General features: G+C 27.9%; 1 protein-coding gene across 1 annotated transcript; it reads right to left on the bottom strand.

The window, feature by feature from the left end:
- Nucleotides 1–18474: 18474 nt before the first annotated feature.
- Nucleotides 18475–25080, bottom strand: LOC109789280 (protein trichome birefringence-like 19). Its single transcript, XM_020348193.3, has 2 exons — nucleotides 24494–25080; nucleotides 18475–19393 (listed from the first exon to the last, which is right to left on the bottom strand). Exons 1-2 carry the CDS (start codon nucleotides 24986–24988, stop codon nucleotides 18608–18610), a joined length of 1281 nt encoding a protein of 426 aa, XP_020203782.2. The 5' UTR covers nucleotides 24989–25080; the 3' UTR covers nucleotides 18475–18607.
- Between the last annotated feature and the right edge of the window lie 2236 nt (nucleotides 25081–27316).

Raw genomic sequence — 27316 nt, 5'->3', positions numbered from 1 at the left:
GCACGATAGTGTAACAACGTTTTTAATGCTCTTTTAATAGGTAATTATTTTATTTTTTAAAATAAATTTATATATGTCACTTCAATTTAAGTAATTTATTTAATATTTTTTTCCAATGCAAGTTTCTAACTCACAAATATTATTTTTTTCTTTCTCTTTAATATCTCATTTTCTTTTTCATGTACAAGAAGTATGCTAAACAAATCCAAAGAGTTGCTTTTATAAGCAAATCTCTTTAATTTTATACAACTTAAAATCACATATGACATTCTAAAATAATATTTTATTATTAAATAATCAATAAGTAATTTTCATTAAAGATACTCTAAAACAGTTTTATTTTATTATTTAGTCACAAATCATTAGGTAGGATAAGTTTAGTGACTCTTATATATAATTAACAATGATTTTTGATTAATTTTGTAAAAATTTACACCGACAATGAACACTATTTTTATGCTAAATATAATGTGATTTAATCATTTACATAAAGAAAAATGTTGACAAAGAAATGGTGTAGTGATCTCTCTATGCAAAATGTCGTAAGATATACCTTTAGTAACTTTCTAAATATATAGACATTGTTTGGTAAATTTTATCAAAATTAATTTCTTAGATTAAATCATTTTCATGACAGTTTAGATTAAGTTTCGTATTGGAGTATCTTATCAATTCTATATGACAATCATTTCTGGCAGTACCATTTGAACTAACTTTTATCTTGGTGGGGTTCTTGTAGGGTTCCATCATCAATGACACCCCAAAACATTGTCCAAACCTTGGTGGTTAAGACATCAGTTTCTGTATAACTATTTGATCACAACCAATCAAGCAGAACCTTGAATTTTAGCCACAAATATTTATGATTGAATTAAATAATAATGATAATTATTATAGTGATAATAATGCAAAAATAATTGGAAACAACTCGTTCTAATAAATTAGGTTTAACTTTGTTACCTTTTTGAGTAATTATTTTTATACTATTCTTTATTTTTATTTATTTTTTTATTAACACTGGTCGATCAGTTTAGTTATGTCAAACTATTACATAAATATATGTCAATCTTAATGATTAGTTCAACTAGCAATATTCTCTTCGGTAATTCTTTTTCCACTAATAATTAATCTGTCACAATCAAGTTTTTAACATTATTAAACTTTATCTTTGAGAACTTTTCGTACAAATTTTCATATGTGAAATTACTTTATACAAATTACCAACCTTTTTATTATCTGTTCATCATACCTGGGACCATACTATATATTAAAATAATATTCTAACTGGACACGTGTTAATAGTTGAAATTATTATTTTTCTTCCTATTTCCTTCTCTCATCCTGGCTATTGATAGATTTTACCTAACATGATCTGACAAGTAATATACATTAAATGTCTTCTCTCCAACAACGAGAGATTATATATGTAAAAAAAACAAAATTGTTTCCTTTTAAAAAAATCCATAAATCATATGAATTTAACGGATACATTGATTGTCTACTTCATTACGTCAATTCAAATTAATATATTTAGATAAATATATTATGTATTAATTTAAATTTATATAAAATATATATTAAATTTTTTAGTTTAATATTAAAATTTAATAAAAATTATAAATTATTTTAAATTTATTTTTAGAGTAAATGAATTCTTCTCCTTTGTATTATAAATTTGTAAACACAAAATATATTTATACTTATACTATTGAAAATACTTCCACTTGTCTGCTTTTATTTTATTTTTATTTTACTTTTAATAATTATCCTTAATTTTTAATAACCACACAAATAATCATGAGAGATTTGTTATTATCTCTCTCTACTATATATAGTGTGTAGATATCAAGTACCAGAGTTAATACATTTGGTTAAGTCTTCTAGTTTTCACTAATTGTAACTTGAATTTGATTAGTGAAATTTCACTAACATAAATATTAACAATATATATTATTTTCACTAACATGATATAATATTTATATTAATATCATTTATCATATATATATATATATAGTTAAATACTTTAATTGTTGGTATGTATTTATTTAATTTTATGATTTAATATTTTAATTATATATGACTTAAGACTAATATATGGTGCCAATAAATCGAATTGACTTGATATTGTCTCAAATATCATTTGTTATGGATTAAAAAAACATTGATATGTAAATGCAAAGAAACTTATAGAAAACTTTGAAGCTTTATTGATAATTCAAAGTTTACAAGGAGATTTGTAGTACAAAGGTTCTCTTAAGCTAATACTTATGTGTAGGATTCTAAATGATACCTTATTTATCAAGGGAAAGAGGTATTTATACAAGAGGAAAAAAAAGGACTAGATTTCTTGCTACTTTTGGGAAAGAAAACTTAATAATTACATATTTTGAAAAGTAAACTGCTTTTACTATTTTTGGATGATATCCTTTAGGCTCTGATTTTGTTGTTTTGTGTCAATACTTATTGTTAATAAATTCTTATTTTCTTATTATTATTGAATTTTTTTTTCTTTTTTATCTTCTTGTGTTGATGGTCTCTTAATCAAAGATTTTGTAATAGTTTTCAGGTTGAATTTGTATTCACACACTCAAGCTATTAAAATTTCATAGCAAATAAATATAATTAAACTCATTTCAACTTGTCTCCTTGAACACCCGCATCTTAAAAGGAAGGGTTTGGTCTTAAGTTAAAACTTGGCCTTATGCAAAGCAAATGAAAACTTTTGTAGTCATTGCTGATGAGTTTTTGAACTTGTTCCACAAAGTGTGTCAACTAATTCCTTTAGAAATCATTAAGCACTTGAACACTTTTGATATGAGTCATCTCAAAGTGGGTAATTTCTCTTGAAATGATTGTGGTTCATCTTTGAATCTCACAAGACTTCCAACAACTCTGCCCTAGCCCTTGGCTTCACTTCGCCGTGAAGTCATTCAAATTCTAGACACAATTTTCACATTTCACGTTATGTAACGTTTCTTCAACACTTGTCTTTCATATTCATTCTTATAACACACGATCACACATGTTAGAGGCTTTTGTATCCCACAAGTTGCTAAAAGATTGTGCGAAATGCTTTAATTGAAAACATAGCAAAGATATGTAACATTGATTATAGTAAGACTAGGTAAAAGTAGCTTTGAATACATTGCAATCCGACTCCGTTGTTAATTCAATGTTAACACATAGGATTGAATAATCAAGATTACTACCATTCTTTATGAGATGCACCACCTTAATTTCTTTGACTAACAAATTAATTAATACACCGAAAATGTTGATCCAAGTAGCCATCAATCCATCATGGGTTAGAGTGTCCTAGGTAAGGTTAGTTACATCCATAAATTGAAGATGAAGATGCAAAAGTATCACCCATTTTTTGACCATTTTCTTGGGTAAAATGAACTTGGCTATATGACTAATCACTAATCTAATCACAAGAGTATCAATGAGCTAATGGGCCTACATTGCACCAATCATAATTTCCATCATACTGTGCTAGCTTGATGTTATGAACTTAAATTTCGTTTTTACCATATTTTTCCTTTGCTAAGTCTACAAAATACTCCTTTTATTTTAAGCGTTGATTTTTCAGAAGTTTAATTTTCTATTTATTTATTGTTTTCAAAATTTATGATAAGATTATTTTTTTGTCAACTATACTTTTTTTTACTTAATTTGTAATTAATTTACATGGTTATCTAAAAGTGAAAATGAAAAATTTCTATGCATTCAGTAGAGTAAAAATAAAGATGCGATAAGAAATTTCATAACTATTTTTATAGAATTAAGAAAATTTAATAATTTAATATATTTATTGGTTCCAAGAAAAAACTTAAGACACTTAAAAAGAACAAATTATGTAGTAATAGCGAATTATGGAAATTATATGTTCAAAATATCGATGAACCTCTTACATAATTTCAGTTTCGTGAAATTAATCTTTAAGAAAAGATACTCTAATTTCACCTAAAAAATACAAGGGGATTATAGATACTATAGGTATAAAAAAATATTTTTTTTTTAGCTTTGTAATTTTTTTTTCTTTTCTAATTTTATAAATGATAGGTTAGAAAAATAATATACGTATTATAGTTTTGCATAAATATTTTAAAAAAGTTATTTAAATTTTATTTTTTTAACTGATTGCCTCACTCTTCTGTTGTCCTAGGTTTCAAATTTCAACTAGCTAATAAAATGACTAATTTAGTTATTATTTTCTTTTTACTTTCCTATTAGTACTCTAAGACTCTTTAAACTAATTTTATTCGACTAAAAGATAAGTTAAGTTAGATTAAATATTATTTTTGTTAAAGATTAAATTTGAATACTATTTAAACTCAAACTAATTTATTTTTAATACTTTATACAAATATAAAATAAATAACAGATAATGTTATTGGTATTATTTTTATCCTATTCTCTTATTGTCGAATATAATTTTCATACATGTCAAAGCTTATACTACAAGTGTAGTCGCTATCTCCGACACTCGATCTTTCCTAGTTTAATCCTTACATGGAAAATGCTTTACAAATTAGCCCGTCCCTATCATTTAATTATAAAAAAATAATAACTGTTTTAAAATATTTTATTTTCAAATGGAGACAAAAATGATAAAAAAAAAATATATATTTCGAAAGTATAAAGACTAAAATTTAGAAGAAAAAATAATGTAGAAATTAAAATTGAGTTTTCATTTATTAATTAATTTATTTTTATTTTAAGTAGGGGACTAAAACGAAAAATAGTGTTATGTATTAATGCATGCTCCAATATATAACAGCATGCAAATTTGACTTATTCCCATTTAAAAAATTCAATTTAGATGAATTATTTTAGTCAAATGGACAAAGAAATTCTATGAATTAAATACCTCTAAACAAACTAGTTAACTAAAAATGATATTTAGTGTATTTGTTAAACTTTTTATACTCATATATTGTAGAGATAATTTATTTAATAAAAAATATTGTATTGGATACCTATCATATATGAAATTTTTTTGGATTAATATCAATAACATTATTGCGTGTGAGATTTATTAGTTTTTAGTCTAATATACAAATGATAAGAAAAAAAATATATATAGTGAATTAATGAAGGCTAAAAGTGTAGCTAAAGTGGGGGAAGGAAAGAATGAGGATAAAGCTATTATTGAATTATGGATAGGCAAAATGGCATTGCACCGGAAAGTGCTGGTTGTGATATGGACACAAGCTTAAGAAGAGGACAAACCAACAAGAATGAAATGTCTAAATTCCACATACAATGGTGGGGTCTATACTTCCATCATCTTCGTAGATAGAATAGTAGTTGGCATAAAGGTTTTCACGTGGATATGATTTTGAGGCTGATAGTTCAGAGCTGTAATTTGTAGTTGATGTTTCACAAACAAGTTTCTTTTGTATAGTGTGTTTGATTGCATGTTTTTTATGCGGTTTTTCAACGTTTATTTAGAAGCGAATAGTTATTACTTTCACGTTTTAGGATGAATTGACGTGATTTTTTACTTTCTAACGCGTTTCCAAACATGACAGTAGTGGTTGCTCTTTGAAATTTTGTTTTCTCTTTTTAATATTTTCATTTTGACCCTTATGCTTTGTCATAGTGATTTATGTAATAAAATATTATAGGAAGATTAGGGCTCATATTTTATGGTCGAAATATATATGTTATCGGTATGAATGAAAACTTACCATGATAAATCAAGTATGTGTGGGATTATAGAACCGAATAAAAACATAGATGAACACTTTCTTTAAAAATAATAAAGAGTAACTTTTCTATTGATGTAATTCTAAATATACGTGCAAATGTGTTCTAAGTAAAGATACTGATGATAGTACCCATGTTGTATCGGTGCCAAATTCATATCCACCTTAAATATTGATTAATCGAAACGCAACCTTGATCTTTGTGTGTTATTGAGGAGAAATTTGGGGAATTTTGTATCTGAACATGGTAGTATATTTTGTGTTGGTTTACACTGAGTTTTCCTTGTCTTTTTACAAAATTGAAGGGATTGACCGTATGGGTGAAAGATGTGAAAAAAGAAAGGCACGTTTGTAGTGCATTAGGACCTTTTAATCTTGGTTTTCATCCCCTAGACATCAAGCAAAATTGTATAAACTGCAAAGGGTCTGACTTTGAAAAAAAATTGAAACATTAATTATACTTTTTATTTTTTTTAATTTTATGTATTGTTTATATCATACATTAAGAAACCTAAATATATCTTGAAATTAAAATAGTTATAAGACTATATTGACACTAGTGAAAAATTAGTATATTACGTCACCTCTTTAACGTTGGAAATACGAAAATCCGACGTAAAAAAGACGTGATGGCATTTTTGTAATTTTCGCGAATTTTTTTATGTCGGACCTGGTATGGTCTGACGTAAAATGTCAAATCTACGTCGGATGTATGTTGTCAGACCCTACCAGGTCCGACGTAAAAAAAGGACGCGAAATTGAATAAGAGAGTGCGAGACACACCGCGCACATTCACTCTTCATCACTTTTCATTTTTTTCTCTGTAAACCCTCTCCCTCTCCTTTGTTACTGAATCGTTTTTTTGTCTTTTGCAGAAGGGTGAACTCTTTGTTACTCATTCGCACACTATTGCAGCTCATCAGGTATGAATCAAGGTTTCGTTAACACTTTTTTGCTTCGCATATTGCTATTGTGGCTATCTGTTCTATTTGATTTTTTGGTTGTTCTATTTGTATAGGTCGTTGGCCTTTTCTTTTGGGTTGTTCTACGAAGCAGAACGGTCCGTTCTTCAAGCAGAACGACCGTTCTCTAAGCAGAACGACCCGTTCTCCAAGCAGCACGACCCATGCTCCTTGCAGAACGGGCCGTTCTGCTAGGAGAACGGGCCGTTCTGCTTGGAGAACGGGTCGTTTTGCTTGCATTCTTATATTTTTTTTTACCTTTTTACGTCGGACCTTGATAATGTCCGACGTAAATTTACGTCGGTTTTACAGGGCCGTTGTAAATTTACGTCTCCCGCATTAATGTCGGTATTTTTTATGACGTAAAAAACTCAAAATATCTGAAATACCTCTTTTGTACTAGTGTGATTAATCTTAAATATTTATCTTGTAATTAAAATTTTTATTTTACTTTTTTTTAAATAATAAGATGTTGACACATGGACAAATATTATCCATTGATTGACATTTATTAGGATTATTTAAGTGTACCCATCTTTAAAAGTTATCTATCAATACATATATTAAAACATCAGTTTTATCTATCAATACATTTATTAGGATTATTTAAGATTTTTTGTGCAACAAATTTATTGGAGGAGTTATCATTTTTATTATTATTTTAATTACATATCTATTTTATTATGTAACAAATCTGAGATTTGTTAAGTAGTAAATCAAATTAAATCGGTTTTAATTTAAAATTTACTTTATTATTTAGGTACTAACTTATGTCAGTACTTTAGATATTCAAAATATATATATATATATATGTTAAAAGAAGTGCTTAAAATAAATATGTAAACTTTTTTTTTATATTTTATTTTATTTTTATTTTTTGGGGCGCTAGCGGGGCAATCCACCCTTAGGTGAGATGGGTCAAGACGTCCATCCCGTTTTTACTTGGCGTGCCTGTTTGACCCAACCCATTTTGGAAAATCGATGGTGAGGCGAGCTTAAATAGGCTAGATTGACCCATTTTGTCATCCCTTGAGACAGGGAATATCAAAACCCTATGAGATTCATCTTTTCAAAATTGTATAGATTTTAAATGATTGTAAAAGAGACCCTTGAAATAGATATGCAGTTTTTACCTGACAACTACACATTCTATTGGAGAGTGCAATGAATTTAAATAGATTCTATAAGGGTTGATTGACTCCAGCTTGGTTTAAATAAGTCAATTGTAAATAAGATAGGATGTGTTAATGGCTCAATCGAAAGTTAGGTATGACTACCACTACACAAATGTTTTATTTTAAAGGCAATCAAAAGTTGACTCTAAGCAATAAAAATCAGTATAAAATTATATTTATCATTGATCATTCGTCAGATTTTTAGCCGACTCTAATTAAGTTGATACAAATTTTTTGTGTTGGTTAATCCGTCAAAAATAATTTTTTTATAGTCGATTTATTGTCCATATAGTCAACACTAACTTAATAATTTATTTTAATTTTTTTTATTGTCAATGTAGTCGACACTAACTTAATAATTTTATTTATTTTAATATTTTTATTGTCAACCTAGCTGACACAAAATTTATTTTATTTTTTTCCTAATCGTTTTTTTCCATCTTACCATTTATTCGTTCGCATTTTGTTTAGCTTACCATTTATTCACCTAGACTTAGCATTACCCTAACTTGAACCTAGACCCTCAATGTGTTAAGCTAACTTGATAACCAATTGTACCATGACACATTATGCTTATATAAGATTGAATGAAGATATCTTCATCTGCTTGCTTGATTTGTAGTCCTAAAAAGAACTTTAGTTTTCCCATCATATTTATCTCAAACTTTATCTATATTAGCTTATAAAATCCTCACACAAAGATAATCTATAGCATTGAATATGATATCATCAACATATATTTGTACTACAATAAAATTTGTGCCAGGTTCTTTTAAACAGAGGTGTGTTTACTTTGTCTCTCATAAAGTCATTGCTAATTAGAAAATTTCCTAGTTTTTCATACCAAGCTCTAAGAGCTTCATTAAGACCATAAAGAGTTTTCTTTAGTTTAAAACACGATCGTTCAAAGTGGGGTTTTCAAAACTAGGAGGTTGTCTAACATAGGTTTCTCCTTCAATTATACCATTCAAGAAGGCATGTTTTTTACATCCATTTGAAAAAGTTTGATGTCTTTATGTGTTGTAAAGGCTAACATGATTCTTATAGCTTTGAGTTTAGCTACAAGTGCAAAGGTTTTAGTGAAATCTATACCTTCTTGTTGATTATAACCTTGAGTTACTAATCAAACTTTATTTCTTATCGTTTTTCCTTGCTCGTCTAACTTGTTTTCAAAAATCAATCTAGTTCAAATAATACTTTGATGTTCTAGCTTAGGAACAAGTGTCCAGACATCACTTCTCTCAAATTGATAAATTTTTTCTTACATGGCTAGGATCCATTCATCATCTTTAAGAGCTTCACCTATCATCTTCAACTCAAATTTTGACACTAGAGCCTTGGAAACATTATTTCTAAAGGCAGACCTCATCTTGATTCCGTAGTCCTATATCTAAGAATTTTTTCTTGAGGATGATAGGTGATGAACTTCCAATCATTATGTAAGATTTGGATGTATCATCTTATTGATTTGTCTATTCTTCAAATTGATCAATTGTTTGTTCCTTAGCATCTATCTCAAAGGTCTTCTCAAGTTCAATCTACAAATCTACAAAGTTCTATTTTAGATTTGATAGTTTCCTATCAATCATTAATGGATCATTAGTAAACTTCACATGAATTGATTCTTCTACAACATAAGTTCTAAAGTTAAAGACTATATGTCTTTGAAGTATTAGAATATCCAAGAAAGATACCCTTATCCACTTTTGAATTAAAATTTCAAGTTAACCCTTAGTGTTAAGAATATAACATTCGCATGCAAATGGATGAAAGTATAATGTGTTCAATTTTCTTCCTTTACACAATTTGTAGAGAGTATTATTTAACAATGATTTCATCAATATTCTACTTTGAATATAATAAGTTGGGTTAACAACTTTTGCCCATAAGTGTTTTGGCAACGAGATTTTGCAAATACTAGTCATTTCTTGTAAAGTTCGATTTTTCCTTTCAACTATCTCATTTTATTGAGGTGCTCTTGGTGAAGAGAAGTGGAAAATACCATTCTTGTCGCAAAAAATTTTAAAATATGATTTTTCAAACTTAGTTTCACGATCATTTTTAATGGTAGATATACAAAAACTTTTTTCATTTTAAACTCTCTTATAGAATATTTCAAATGTAACGACCCGTCGTGGCCGTCACACTACGAAACAACACTACACACTACTAGAAAAATAGTATAATAAAATATTTACAACACAAGTTGCTGATCAAGCAACCAACAACAACTAGTTATATATAACCAGAATATGCTATTATAAGGTAGCCTACAAAAAAATATCTATCTCCAAGCACCTCCTATGGCCTCTAATAGCTATCTCCTAGTCTATCCCTGCCCGTCTCCCATACAACGTATGATCATCGCAATCCAAATCACATGGAAACATGCAAGGGTAAGCTAGAGACAATAAACAATTCATAAATATCAAATATGAAACACAACTATAGAATCATCTTCACATCCGATACAAAAGATAAACAACACATATATTATACATCTTAACATCATTTCAACTTGATTTCACATATCAACGTTGTATCAACACTTCAACGCATCTACTATACAAACCATTGGAATAGTTATCATATTCATTATAACAACAACCAACACATGTGTTACACACCTCTCAACAACACATCTTTAAAATAACTTACAACACTGGTAATCTAGCGACACTAGCATCATCATCAACTTGTATACAATTAAGCAACTTACAACATAACAACACTATCATCATCCTCAATAGGATCAACATACAACACAATCACAGCTTAACAACACAACAACATATTTACAACTCAACCGACAACACATAACCTTTTTGGGCTTGCTAGGTAAACAACAAATTTAGATAGAAATCCACAATGCGATAACAATTTCTCAGACGTTGCCACTTAAACAAGGAAGTATAGTACTCGGTTATGAACTAAGTTCCCGACTTCGTACTATACTCAAATTGGTCGCTTTGTAATCGGTATAGCTCGACCTTGCTCCTATACCGTGGTCGCTTTGTAATCGGTATAGCTCGACCTTGCCTCTATACTGTGGTCGCTTTATAATCGGTATAGCTCGACCTTGCCCCTATACCGTGGTCGCTTTGTAATCGGTATAGCTCGACCTTGCCCCTATACCGTGGTCTCTTTGTACACACATGTGCCTCGACCTTGCCCACATACGGGACCAACTAAGTCCTAGAGGAGAACAACACAACATCCACTCCAAGGGACAACTTCCCAAGGAGGGTTTTCAACAAATTGGGCTCTTGGAGCACCACAACTATCTCAATCCACACAATGGGATGAGCAACTTCGAAAACATCTCCTCTAATCCTAGTGATCAACAACTTATCATCAAAACTGAATCAGCTTACAACTCAACAACATAGCTCAGCTTAACAACTTAAACAACACACAACTTTCAACTCATCATCTTAATCAACTTTCAACTTAAACAACACACAACTTTCAACTCATCATCTCAATCAACTTTCAACTTAAATAACACACAGCTTTCAACTCACCATCTCAATCAACTTTCAACTTAAACAACACACAACTTTCAACTCATCATCTCAATCAACTTTCAACTTAAACAACATGGTATATCAGCACAACAATTCATCAACGTTGTTTAACAACACATTTTAACAACACAACATCTCATTTCAACTTTAAACAACACAATCAACTCAATAACTTATTAGCTCAACTCATAATTTTCAACTCAATCATCATAAAATAATATCTTTTCAACACATGGCACAACATACAACTTTATAGCAACATACAACTCTTTTCTAACAATTTAACAACATGGTCTACTAATAAATTTTGTATAAATCTCAACACGTCTACACATTTCACATCATGCTCCTCACAACTCACGACATTATCATTTCATGATATTTTACAACATATAAATAATCCACACATAAATATAGCAACTTTAGCAACATACCATGTATTCAACGCATTTTCTATTTGGCACAACTACTCATTTAGTTTACAACACTATACTCAACTTGCATCTCTTCATTTCACTTTCTACTCATCATACATCTTAATGTAATTATACAACTCCATATGAGTTCCTAAACTCACATACAACCAAACAACATATAATCTAGCTTCCCTTACCTGAAGATTGGCTCATAATAGCCAAGAACTGAGAAGAAGTGGAATTTCCTTTCCGAAGCTCAACCCGAGACTTCAATCCACCCAAAGCAAGCTTCCTAGTCCAGAGTCCTTCTCTCTAAAACTTCTCTCTAAAAACCTCTCCTTCTCCTCAACTGCACCATCTCTATTTATAGAAGTCTGAAGTGGCCAGAAAGGCCTATTTCAAATCCGGAACTGCCCGTTCTGGGCTCCTTCATCATGTGTAAAATTCACATGTAGAACGAACCGTTCTGAAATCGGAACGACCCATTCTGAAATCGGAACGATCCGTTCTGGAACGTCTAGAATTGCCCGTTCTAAAATCGGAACGGCCCATTATGGAGTTGAATTTAACTCACAATGACCATTTTGGAACGGCCCATTCCAGTCCAAGATTCATAGGCCTATTTAGTAGTTTGGAACAGTCCGTTCCAGTTTGGGAACGACTCGTTCTAGGCTACTAAATCATCCTTATTTTAGTAGTTTGAAATGACTCGTTCCAATCTGAGAACGCCCCGTTCCAATCTGGGAACGCCCCGTTCCAGTCTACTAACTACGTTACATCAAAAACATTGAAAGACTCGTGCTTGTGAGCTAGGAAATATACTATGTATATCTAGAATAGTCATCTATATATGATGAAAAATCCATATTCTTTACCTCCTAAACTAAGAGTTTTGGTTGGTCCAAAGGTATCCATATGTAACACCCCTAAAGGTTTAAAAGTAGAAACAACCTTTTTAGATTTAAAAAAAAATTTAATTTGTTTCCAATTTTAACATGCTTCATAGAAAATATGAGTTTTTCACGATATCTTAAATAAGTCTTTTATTGAACCCTTTAATTTTGAAATATGTTTCAAATTGATATGCCCTTTTATGCCAAATTCATCTTTCGTCTTCTTTAAAAACTAAACAAGTCACATTTTGTTTGACAAATTATCCAAATTAATCTCAAAGATTATTCTTTCTATAGGTAGTAAAAGGCATAAATTCATCATTTTAGCCAACTATGCATGAATCCTTGTCAAAGGATACAATATATTCATTGCACAAAATTGACTTATGCTAAACAGATTATACTTTAATCCTTCAATGTAAAGCACATTTCAACAATAACTATAGAGTTCTTACCAATCTTACCTATACCTTTGATTTTTCCTTTTCTACTTCCTCCAAAAAAGACTTTTCCCTCATGCAATTGGAGGTCTTGGAACATAGACATTTCTTCTATCATGTGTCATGAGAAACCATTGACATGTTACCAATGTGAGTCCTTCCTTTTTTCCACTAAGGATATTTGCAACAAAGATTATCTAAGATTTTAGTACTAAAATATTTTTGAGTCCTTTCTTGTTAGTACCCTTAACCCTAAACTTTTTTTTAAACTACGTATATTAGTATGATGATTATTTTTACCACAAATGTTGCAAAAAATAGTATTAAGTTTTGAGGAAGAAGCTTCAGATCCCTCTTTCTCAAATCCAAGACCATTTCTTTTAGATGGTAGCCTTCTATTCTTTACAAGCATATTCAACTTAGAAGATCCAACAATAAATTTAAAAAGATCCTTTTTGAATATTGTATGTTTTTAGCTTGTAATGTTGTAACCTCAGATAGTTCATTGCTTGTGGTTTTACATTTGATATTTTGGATCTCCTTAGCAACATTTGACAGATCATTTTTGAGTTTTTATTTTATAAAACCATCAATTTGTATTTTTCTATAAATTTTTTATACTCGAGTAATCATGTGAGAGTTTTCTAGAAGTGTCTCACTCTTCTTCATTATAACTATTGTTTGATCTCTTAGAGAAACTAGAATGAGAGCTAAATTTAGATTGTACTTCAATCCTTATTTGTTTTGTGTCTACCAAAAGATAAATGTTGGCTTTCTCATCGCCTACATTGTTGCTGCTACTATCCAAATTTTTCCATGTGGCCACCTGACTCTTCTTGACCTTATTTATGCTTGACCTTCCTTTTCAAAGTGTAAGGCATTCAACTTTCATATGTCTAGGTTTCTTACACTTATAATAGATGATCTCCTAGTTGTTTTCCTTAACAGATTTCTTAAACCTATCTTTCTTTTTGTGGAAGTTCCTCAATCTTCCATTCTTCTTTAACATGTTCTTATACTTCTTAGACATGAGAGATATCTCATCATTCATTGAGTCTTTAGAACTTTCTTTTGAGTTGTTGTACTTAGTCTCCATCTTCAAAGCATTACCATTATCCTTTTTTGTTGGTTTCATCATCCTTTGAGCAACAATGTCATTTGCTTTCATATGATCTCTATTGCTCAGATGGACTTCATGAACTCTTAGTGCTCTCGAGAGTTCATCCATCATAAGATTTTTAAAGTCACATGCCTCTTAGATGGTGGTGGCCTATGGCTCCCAGCCTTTTGGAAGGTTTTCCAAGATCTTCAAGTTGTTATAAGCTTTGGAGAACTTAGTTCCCATATATTTTAATTCACCAAGAATAGTTTGAAATCTTCCAAACATCTCATCAATGGTTTCGTTCTCTTTCATAGAGAATAACTCATAACTCATAATCTTTCTAAAGAGTAGTAGATCTTCTGAGCCTTACATCTTCAATTCCTTCATGAGTTACCCTAATGGCTTCCCACATCTATATAGTAGCATCACTATTTGTGATGATCTTCTAGAAGTGATATTGGTGGACTTTAGGCATGGCAATCTAACCCGTCCCCGTGGGTACCCACCCGAACTCGCCCCGATTTGGATGGGAAAAACCCGTGTTTATCGAGTTCGAATTTTCCTTGATTGATAAAATCGGGGGCGGGGACGGGGACGGGGATGTTAATACTCGCCCCGCCCCTGCCCCCGTACCCACCCCTACCCCCCGCCCCGCTTAATAATATAATTAAAAAACTATATATATATATATATATATATAAACCAAAATTAGAAATATTTATATGTAAAAATTTGTATTATTTTACTTTTCTTTTATATTTTTAAAAATTTGTTCACATTTATTTAAAAGAAAAAAAAAAGAAATAAAAGGTAGGAGCGAGGGTGGGGGCAGGGTAGGGAAACCCGAACCTTGCCGGGGACGGGGATGGGTACCCAGATTTTACCCCCAGCAGGTATCGGGAGCGGGGGCGGGGGCGGAGAACGTAAAACCCGCCCCCGCCCTGCCCCGTTGCCATGCCTAGTGGACTTAATGAACATCTCCATTTTGTCTTTCTCATATGGGTACTCTTCCCCAAAAAAAGGCTACAAACCTTTTAAGATAAGCTTCTTCTAGTGAGTATTGTCCTTCATTGCTTCTCATTTTAGGGTCTTTTTCTTTAGCACACTAGGATGTTGAACCCCCTCAAAGACTAAGCTCTGATATCAATTTGTGGAGAAAATAAAGACATTAGAAGGGAGGCTTAATAACGTCAATTCAAAACTTAACACTTTCGAAAATAGTGAAATAGTAATGTAAGACTGAGAGGAATACAAACAAAGTAAGAAACAAATAACACAATATTTTTATATTGGTTCATCTCAACCACTGAGACTACTCTAGTTCTTTATCAACTCGATCAAGTTTCACTATCTTTCATGAAGAAACAAGTATTCTTTTACAAGTCATTTTTGACTCAATCTAAGTATTATTTGACTTGCCTCTTCAAGCAATTATCCAAGTATTCTTTGATTAACATAGCCTTTTCAAGCTTTAAAACCAAGTATTCTTTTTACAATAAAGAAATTAGAAATGAACTTATCTCTAAGTAAAGAAATTATAATTTTGTAATTCAATTCTAACTACAAAATAAAATAAAATAAAAAATTAATAATCATTACCAATTCGCCTATAAATAGGGACGGGTGGGGAGACCTTCAAGAGAAATTGAGAAAGGAAGAAGAGAAAGAGCACGAGGAATAAAAGTGAAAAAATTCCTTTTACTTTGTATTAAACTATCTCTAATTAGTTTCATTTTTCTAATATGGTAAAGGGAGGAAAATTTTATCCCTTTTAAATATTTTATATTATTATATTTATTTATTTTATGTTATATCTATGTATATTTATTTAATGAGGTGTTTCTAACCATATCCACTTGTTTAGTCTATGATACTTTTAACTCTAAATAATCAATGAGGTGTTCCTAATTTATGTTGTTTAATTATTTTATGATATTTATAAATGTCATTTGACTAGTTTAATATTCTTAAACACATCTCATTTCTTTTAACTATCTTGTACTAAATTCTAAATAATTAAAAATATTCTAAATCGTTTAGTTTAATTATTTTTATATTATTGCTAACTATAATCTAATTATTTAGTTAATCGTCCTAAGCTCATCTTATTATTATAACATCATTCTTTTTAAAGATAAATGTTAATTTATGGTCATAAGAAAAATAAAGATTTAGATTAATTTATAGTTGGAGGTTTGACCTTAGGGATTTAAATGAGTAAAACCTTAAGGTGAAATATTCTTTTGTTATTTGAGATTATGATATAGTTCATTTATCCTGACTAATCACTACAAGAATAATTCAAATTTCACCACGAAAAAAAAATCTAAAATACATGATTAATATTGATTACAAATAATTCTGTACATTCTATTTATTTATTTATACTTATTTGATAATTTTTCTCACTCCTTATTTTTCTTTGTTTTAAAATTAAAATAATTATGATACAAAATAGATGGATCTTCCAATAATTCCAAATCCTTTTACGATTGTTATTTCCACTATTTTTCTTGATGGTAGTTGGACTATCAACACTATATAATTCCATCACTTTCCATGAAATAGGATTGTCCACTTTTATATTTTCCCTAGAACAAGAGCCTTCTACCATTATTGATGGACCTATTATAGTTACTTTCTTTTTACCACCTACCGATCATACAAATCCTATTGTAACTTTATTTCCACCTTCAATGTAATCTTATAGTAAGAATATGACATAGTGAAGGTATGAAGGATAGATTGTACAAAAATAAGACTCATTTCCTTCATGTACTTGATCAAGCTAAAATAAGTACGTTATTGTATATATTTTGGAATAGTTTTTGATATATATATATAATGTAACTATATGTACATTAGTACATGAAATTTTCATACTAATTTTATAAATATTAATTTATAATTGAATTAATAATCTATGAAAAAAATGTTATACAATTAAGTTTTTAATTATAAAATTAGACGTTACAAGAATAATATTTTAGATGACTTTGCACATTTCAAGATATTTGTTTGTTCTTTCTTTGATGAAAATCAAATATTTGTTCCCTTTTGAAGTTTAAGTACTAAAGAAGCTTTTATTCCTTTGATTTGTTAAGGAATAAAATAGAAACAAACGATATGATTATTAAATGTAATAAATGACATATTTTATGCATTCGTCTTACGTAGATGAAATGTTTCATTTGAAAGACTTATTGTCAAAATGCATGTCATTATAACCAATTGTCTTATGTTATTATTTTTCTTGTATGATCTTGAAAAATGTTTGAGTTTATTAATATTAAAACATATATTACTGAGGAATCTAAGATTGTCCTTTAATCTAACAATAATAATATGAGATGATGTATATTAAGAAAAAGGAAGAAAGTTTATCTTATCCTGTTACTTCCTAATTAACCTAGCTCCCTTCTTAGGATAAAAAATACACTAGACCACCTAGATAGGATAAGGGATAAGATAATTGATGGAATCATGCATAGGGATCCAATCCAAACAAAACCAAGAGGAGTGAGTTAGGATTTAAGGTAGAAGGCCCAAATTGATTATGAACCTTGGGTTATCTTTTAGTCCATTTCCTTTTCTTTGTTAATAATTTCTTATAATATTTTTTATTTATTTATTTTGACCTTGTATTTTGGGTCATATGGCTTAAGGAGTTATTTCCTTGTATTTCATTTTGGGTTATATGGCTTGCTCCCTAAGCTAGCTTAGTCTATATATAGATTCCTTTGTATATATTCATGTCACTTTTGGAGATTATATGAGATAGAATTTAGAATTCTCTTTTCCAAAGGCTTGTTCTATCTTTAGAGAATTTTCTCCTTAAGAACTTTCATCAAGGAATTCCTTCTTATGACAAGTTCTTCACTTGTTGCTTATTTCTCACTTGAGAGTGGCATGCCATTCCCTTTCTATTCTCCCCATATTTGCTTTATTTTCTTTGCTATTTGGTTCCATGGATGAAGAATTAAGGAGTTGGGAGTCTTCTATGAAGAAATCACCAATCATCTTCCTAGAGGATTTCATCAATAACATTGTCGTATCTTGCTGGCACAACAAATAACGAATTATAACATGATATGATAATTATTGTATCTTATCATATTCTATCTTAGCCACCAAATGCACCATAATGTCTTACGAAAATCCAATGACACTGTCATTAATAGTGTTTAAAAAGAGTTAAATATAATTAGATTTAAAAAATATGTAAAAATAAAAATTGATAAACTATTGAACATGTAAATCTTCAATTGTTTTTTCTATAAATAAAAAATGTCCAAAATTATTATAGCACGACAAATGTTATCTTTAAAAATAAAATAAAAAAATAGTATTGTCAATAATAGTTTACAAGAAAAAATAGTTAACTTGTTGCAGAACTAATGCCCTCCATCTTCAACATTTCCAACAAGAAATCACTCCATGTGTCTATCGGTCCTGGCAAGCACCAATGCACACAATCGTTATATAATGTCACATTCTCATGTGGCCAATGTCCATATCTACTTGGATGACCATCTGGTCTTAATAACATTGCTTGTGTTGTGTCAAGTAACTTAAATTTCAAACCCTTATTTCTACCTTCCTTCTCAGCAATCTTAAACTCTTCCAATTGGATCATATATAACTCCAAATTAGTGCCCTCTAAGCTTGTCTCACTACTCCTAAATGGCTTAGTTCTCAAACAATTCCCACCTTGATTCCAAATTCCATTCTCAAAATGAGACGGTGCAAATGTTCTAAGAAATGTTACACCCTTGAAGTTTTCTAAACTATTGATGGCTTTAAATGCAGTCCTAAAAGCCTTTCTATAACCATAGAACATAGTCAAATCAGGGACATCTTCCAAGAGGCAAAAATGGCATCCAACAATTTTTTTCTTCTCGTAGAACACCATTGGTCGGAAGAACCAATGGCCTCCATCAAGAATGATGTAGTCAAATTCTTCAATTTGGGTTGTCCATTTATCATCAAACTCATCCAGATAAAGATTGAAAAGGCCAGTGTTAGTTGGACCATTTGAATCTGCCATTTTGGTTCTTACCAAATGGGGTGTCCAAAATGTTGCCATGGTGAAGTTGTAACTTGGGTACTTCCATCGCTTAAAATATTCATCATTAGTGTAGGATACATCTATTGGCCATTCCACCTGAAAAGTTAAAGAAAACCAAAATTCAATAATTTACAAATATCAATGAAAACAAAAGGCTGCACAATTCACAAAGATGTGTACACTCCATAAGGAAATTAAATTGAATATCTATAACCTAAAGTTTAAAATCTAGCTTACTTGTTGAACATAAATAGAGAGAGAGGACTCAAAGAGATAGCTGAAAGAAAAAAGATTATTTAAATTCTTCCAATACACCGTGTATGCTGTTTTAAAAAGATTATAGTATGGGTTTATCATAATCTATGTTAGACAAATATAATATACTACTATCTAATTACATATTAATCAATTGCACTAACTCCAAGAAAGTACTAATAGGTAATTTCTATACTTAATTTGAATCAATTAATATCCGGTTAATGATAATAAAAAGCTTACATGATTTGTGAGGATATAAATTTTAATCTTATTGTTATTGTAATAACAAAAATAATTATATTTGATTTTACAATTTTTTTATCAACATATCTTATAATTATCGAAATTTATAAAAGAATTATACTTTTTGGTAACATAAAAGAATTATACTAGCTAGTATATACACTTAAAATACAATAGAGCGCTTTAATATTTAGGCATTAGAAAATAAATTTTACACTATATATATAATAAAAAGAAATACATGTTTATCTATCGAGATTAATTAAGATACATCTTAGTCATATTCAGATTCAAAGTTAATTTTACCTAACTGTAAAATAAACAGAAGTCCTCAAACTATAAATAATTCTAGAGAAATCAAAACACAAAATTGATTGTGTTTACCAATAAAATTATACCAATGCATGAATTTTTTGACACATAAAATGAAAAGTTAAATCAGGCCAGAATGCAATTAGACCCACAATTTATAAATATTTATTGATTGCCTATTATATTAGTTGAACTTTCCGTGGTATTATTTAAGAGAATAAAAAGTATTGCAATCAGGCCCCATTTTCTCACCATTAGTATTTTTTATTAATCATTATTAAACTTTCAATAAAATTATTTTCCATGAAAAAGAACACACATTCTTAATTTAACTATCTTAAATTAATTATTTAATTATATTTTATTTGAATATAACAAAGATAGGGGCAACCGGACAAGAGAAAACCCACTAAATGTCAATTTCCCACTCCTAAAATTATGTTTAATTCAAAGTGATATTGCTTGCAATTTATGTACTATGTACTATGTACTGATTTTAAATCTTATAAACTTAGCAAAAGTCCCCAAACATTCTAAATTGTTACGTAGTATTTTTGTAAGTAACATCATATTTATAAACATTGCGATTCGTGCCAAATTTTCTTGTTCCCACTTCCCAATAGGGTGCATGTTACAAACTTGAAATCCAGCCCATAGCTAACTAGTACTACTATATATTTATTTGTTAATAACGAAAAAATTGACTGCTAATATATTACGATATGCATACAATTTTATGAAAATGTTGAATGCCTTGGATTGGTGTGAAGGGAAGAGAAAAATAAAATAAAAATAGAATGACAAATATAATAAGTGATTTGATAATAAAAAAAAGACATAACAAAATTAATAATTAATAATATTTTTAAAATTTAAAAGGAAGATTAAATTATTTCCTTCTTAGAATTATATACATATACTTAATATCATTACAAAATTAGTTTGTAAGATAAGTGTATTTTATTTATATAATTTTTGTTTGTTTTATATCTAATTTATGTGAGGTTTGAATTTCTTTTAATATATTTCTTATATTTAGTATTATTGGATTTGATGCATGAAGAGATGTATTGGAAAAGAATTTAAGTTACAAATTACCTATAAATAAGACAAAAAAAAAAATAGTCTTAATTTTACAAATATCAAAATAAAACATTTCGAAGTGCGAAAGAAAAGGATAAAATTGAAGGGAAAAAAATAATACATGGTTGCTTTATAATAGATGGAATAATTATATGGATTAAAAAAAAACCTTTATTCTCTCTATTATTTAAAAAAGACAATTTATTACAATATTAGTATACAACAAATAGAAGGTGATAATACAGAAATTCAATTTTAGCATAGTTATCTACTTAAATAATTAAAGGGCCCTCATTTGGTTTTGTCATTTTGGATTCCACAATCAATTATTCATTTTTCACATACAAACAACAACTTAAGCCCAAAGGATTGGTTGGTTGGATTGTCAAACAACAGTGTGCATCACTTCCTTTGGTTTAGTTAGATTAGTCAACAACTACCTCACTCTTAGTTTTGCCTCGTGCTTTTTATTTATGATTAATGGTATTTGTAAATTGAACAAACTTTTATTAATTTAACATTTTTGCAGAGGAGTAATTATAAAAAATAAGTATAATAGATATAAATTATTAAATCATATTTAGATAATGCAAAATAAAAAATAAATATATTTAGTATTCCTTTTTTAATAATGATAGGAAAGATTATAAAAATAGTCATAATAAGGATTGTACTTAAGTCCTCATTTCATATTTTTTCGATATAAATTTATAGTTCATATATAATAAAGAAAACTTCTTATTTAATAGTTTTTCAAAATTTTATAATCTAATTAATATTTATTAACCATTAATATTTATTGAACTTAAAAATAAAATTTTTTGACTCTTTCATTAAATTAATATTTATTAACTATTAAATTTTAATGTTAATTCATATTTAAATAATATAATTTGATAATATGATATTTAAAATAAAAAATTATAAAATACAAATAAAATTTATTAATAAATAAATATTTATATTTGTCAAATATATACAAATAATTATTTTTTAATTTTTATTATTACATGTCAAATCATTTAAATAGTAACAAGTTTCTAAACAAAGTCAAAATTAACAACATCAGGTTAATATAAAAATAAAATTTTATAATTTTTAAAATATAAAATTAAATATCTTTATTTTAAAATAAAAAAATTAAAATTATACATCAAGAAAAATAAAAAGTGTAATTTAGATTATAATAAATAATGTGATAAACAGAAGATTGAGACCGGAGATAGAGACAAAAAAAAATTGTTTTCAAAATATGTTGTACAGATAGACACAATAAATATGAGATAGACACACAATAAATAAGGTAGTAATAAATCAATTTGTGTTAACTTGGACTTCCAATAATGAAGTCAGTGTTTTAGACTAAACCATACCAAGGGAGAAATAATTATAATAATATCGAGGCAGAGGAATAATAAATTAATATACAATATGCAGTGGCACTTTGTTTTTTCCTTTGTATTCTAATTCTAATTGTGACGTCTCAACCAGTTCTACAACGTGAAATTTGCTGGGATTCAATAATTAATAGCTGGATTAGTTGACATGATTGACCTCTTCATTGTATCAATACCATCCACATATATTATGCATAGAGCAGTGCTAAATAGAGCTAATAAAAAATTATTATCTCCTAAAATGAATTTGTGTACAAATAGAATCATATTTGTTTTCAATTTTTAAAAATTATGTTTTATAGTTGTTTATAGAAATATTCCAGATATTATCTCTATTTTTATATATAAAAGAAAAATAAAAAAAAGATTTTTATCTAAGATTAGAATCACATATGATACAATTTTATGTATAAAAAATAAAAAGAAATGATTTCTTTTTTAGAAATAAAAATATATATTTAATAATTCACAATAAAGGATAAAATAGGAAATTAATGAGATAAAGAGTGATAAATAATTATAGTATAAAGTGGCATAGATTATGAGATAAATAACACAATATGTTTGTTTTACACCTCATTAGAAGGTGTTAAATGAATGAAAAGAAAAAGGAAGAGAAAAAAAAAGTGATGTAATTTAGAATATAGTTAAAAAATATTTAAACTTAAAAAAAAAAAATATTTTTGCTGGAACCCAAAAGTAGACAGAAACAAGAACTGGAGGCATAGAAGGAAAAAACACTGACTTTACTCTGTTTCATGTGGCCAGCCTAGGGACAAGGCATGCAACAATTAATGTGATCGACACAGTTTTCAGACCAGAGATTCGATTCCTTTTGGCATGCATGCATGCTTTGATCATTATATCCATGTTACTACTTTTGTATAATTTATTTTATTATAATATTAATAATAAAGAATGTATACTTAGTCATATTTCAGTCTATTATTCTGATTTAATTAATAATTTAATCTTAAGCTTATATTTGAGTTAAATATTTAGAAAAAAAAATTACCATTCAAATTATTGTTTGACTCAAAGTACTTTCATCCATTAAAGAAAATGTGTGATTTTTCCATAATGGGCCTAGGTGAACCAATTCCTTTGGAAAAATAACATTTTAAACTCAATGTTAAAGAAAATTATCAAGTGATTATTAAAATATGTAATGCTGTAAGTAATATTAGTTACATTAGAGATTTATGAATGGGTGGTTGAACCTTATTGATGGCTATAATCTCTATGCTTAACAGAGAAGGATAATGATTCCTCCTCACTAGTGTGAAATTCCCATGCATATGAATTACCATTAAAAAGCATTGAAAAGGAAAAGAGTACAATTGAATGAAGGTATATATTTTGGGGCTTAAAGTTTGAGTATATAGAAAAGATATCTAAGCTTAGCTTGCTCAGCAATGAGATACCAAATAACGTAACACCAAAGCAATGTAAAATATCACATAGAAAAAAGACAAAAGCATATAGGAAAAGAACAAACAAGGCATGATAAGAAGACCAATAATAATTGTGGAGCCAGAATTTCAGAATATTTTTCAGGTAGATAAGAACATAGAAGAGTATGGGATAGAGTTTTAGTTGAGAAAAAAAAAAAACCTTTTAAGTTTTATTCACAGAAATTAATTATATTCAAAATCTAGGTATAATTTATTAAATATGATTATCAAAATTAAAGTTTTATCTTAATTTAAATTTTATTGATATATATATATATATATATATATATATATATATATATTATTAAGATAAAATTTTACTCTTAATTTGAAAAATAGTAATAATTATATTTAAAAAATTATATCTAAATTTTACTTAAATGGATAGATATTTTATACAAATAATATGATTATTAAAAAAAAACAAGAGCATAGTGATTGAAACTTACCCTTGAGAGAAGGCAAATCATGGACTGCATCTGATTTCTCCCCACAGAGTCTCCAACAAAGGCCATGGATTTTCCTTTGACAATTTCAAGAAACTGAAAAGGGTTGAAAATGGGGAGTTCACAGTCATTAGGCTTCCACCTCCACTTGATGAACTCAGAATCAGGCCTCCCATACTTGATGCAATTTTGGTGCTCATGAATTGCCCAACATGTTTTGTTTGTGTAATATGGAGCCTTTGGATTTGGCACCCATTCACCACTGAAAATGTCACACTTTTCCACATATGTTGAGGGAAGGTTATTTGAGCTATCATATGATGAGGGTTGTTGCTTATATTTGTTGATCTTCAAGAGTGAGGAGTAACTGAACAAAGGGTAGCTCACTGGGGTGATGGCAAATAGTAGCAAGGCTAGGATTGCTAGGAAGGTAACCTTTGGGATCATGTGTTTTGGGGTGGTGCTCCCAAGGGGAAGTTCAATGTCATGGAACTTCATTTTGGAAGAGAAGAGAAAGGGACAGAAGAGGAGGGAAATAGGATAGGATCATGTTGAAGGAGTTTCTTTTTGCTCTATATATTGGGTTTGTAAAGTGCCTTAAAGTTGTCTGAGTTATTCATTTCCTGTTCTGCTTGTGTTCCTCTTTTCTGTTTTTTCTTTTTCTTTTTTAAATGAATATTTCTAATGTATTATATATCTTCATTTATAGTTAAGATGGACATAGCGGTATATGATAAATTTCTTTTATCACACTTAGTTAAAATTTATTAAATAAATATAAAATTTAATGAATGATTTCAATAAATTTTAACAAATAAGAGTGAATATGTGTAATGATGAGTATGTTAGTGAATATATTACTAGTATTTCTCTGTAAAGAAAATCATATTTTAATAAAAATTAAAAGTTTATTTTATATAAATACTAATTAATAATGTTACTTACGGTGTTTATTAAATATATTATAAAAATAAGTTGTAATAATATTATTATATGGTAATATATATTTTATTTAAACAAGTTAATATATTGCTAAATATGATATTTACTATTAATATATTATTGGTCCCACTGAAATTAGATTCAATTTCTTTATCAAAGTTTTAAATTTGAATAAATGAAAAATGTAGTATTTTTTTTCTTCATTTCTTTCATTCTTAAAGTTTTAAGAGCATAAATATTATTCTCTAAATTTTTTTATTATCTTCATTTTATTTACTTTTCAAAAGTTAAGAAAAAAACAAGAAATGGATAAAAAAAGTTGAAAGTCAAATTCGAAAGAATGTAAATAAGAGAAGAAACTAATTAAATATAGTCAACTATATTTCTTAGTAATACCTCTTTCTATATTATTATTATTATTATTATTATTATTATTATTACTATTATTATAGATAAATTTAATATATTTATATATAGATATTAAATTTTATAATAATTATTTTTTATTTAAATAATATTTTTTAATATACATAGATTGATTCGAAAAGGCATATGTCTAATATAATACATAAATTAAATATGATAAAAAAAAATATTTAATCAATATAATATTTAATAGTATTATGAAATTCAGATTATATTCAAATAATTGATGTTATAAAAGAACTACTATTTTAAAATGTTTTAAATATAGGCTGTTAAAGCATATTTAATATTTTACTATTTTTTAATAATTTAAATATATATATATATATATATATATATATATATATATATCTGAAATATTTAACATTTACATTGAATACTCAGTAACGCTTCATTTACGAACAATTGTTTAAATATACGTATAAAACAAAACTAGTCAATATCTCTTAAAAATATAAGTAAAATATAAAACATATCAATCTTAAAATTATTTTATTAAGGATAAATCTATAAAATAAAATATAAATATATAAATATTCTAAAATTTAATTTTATAAAGCTTTAAAAATTATTTTAATTAGTGGTATATTATATTGTTATATTACTAGTATGTATAAATATCTTATTATAATTTATGTTAATAAAAAAATTTAAGAATAATTAAATAAATTAAAATTTTATTTTAATTGGATAATTAATTTAAGAAAAATATAAATTTAATTGGACATAAAAGCTTATAAAATGTGTCAAAAGGTTAAAATATAAATCTGACTTTATAATTTTTAAAAATGAAAATTTAAATACTCGAACAATTACCTCCAATGAAAAATATTAATTTTTATATATGAATAAAAATATAGTTTAATTTTGATGTACATAGGGTAATTAATATCACCTAATTAAAAAAAATGTAATTACTATACATTAATAATCATTATATATGGGTTTCCCTTTTTTCATAAATAATACAACAATTAATTTGGGTTGATTCTTTCAAATTTCAAGAGTGAACACATATAAAATCAAATGACTTAGGTTACTAATGTTGGAATTTCTAATTTTAGAAATGTAAAAAAATTGAAGTTGAATAGAAATGTGTACTTATTTAATTATTGTCAAATTTTTGAAAAGAATATCGTTTCTGTTTTCGGCCGAAAATATCTCTTACTACTACTAATAATAATAATAATAAAACTTAGGCTTTGTTTTGAAGCTACAACATCGATTAATTAAATATCAATTAAACCATAGTGATACTCAACTGCATTAAAATATGTGAGAACGTTTTTACAGACAATTATTTGTGTCTAAACAACTTTAGCAAGAATTGAAGTGGGCTTGCCAACTAAACTACTGAAATCTTTATTTTATATTTGCACGTGTCAAATGAACACTGAATAATAAATTAGAACTACGTTCAGATCTGTCAACTAAAGTCATATTTTAATTAATCTCAAA

This window comes from Cajanus cajan, chromosome 2 (genome assembly GCF_000230855.2).
Source record: "Cajanus cajan strain Asha chromosome 2, NIPB_CcT2T_4, whole genome shotgun sequence".
Lineage (NCBI taxonomy): Eukaryota > Viridiplantae > Streptophyta > Magnoliopsida > Fabales > Fabaceae > Cajanus > Cajanus cajan.
The sequence above is the reverse complement of the archived record's forward strand: the minus strand, read 5'-3'. Positions and strand labels throughout refer to the sequence as shown.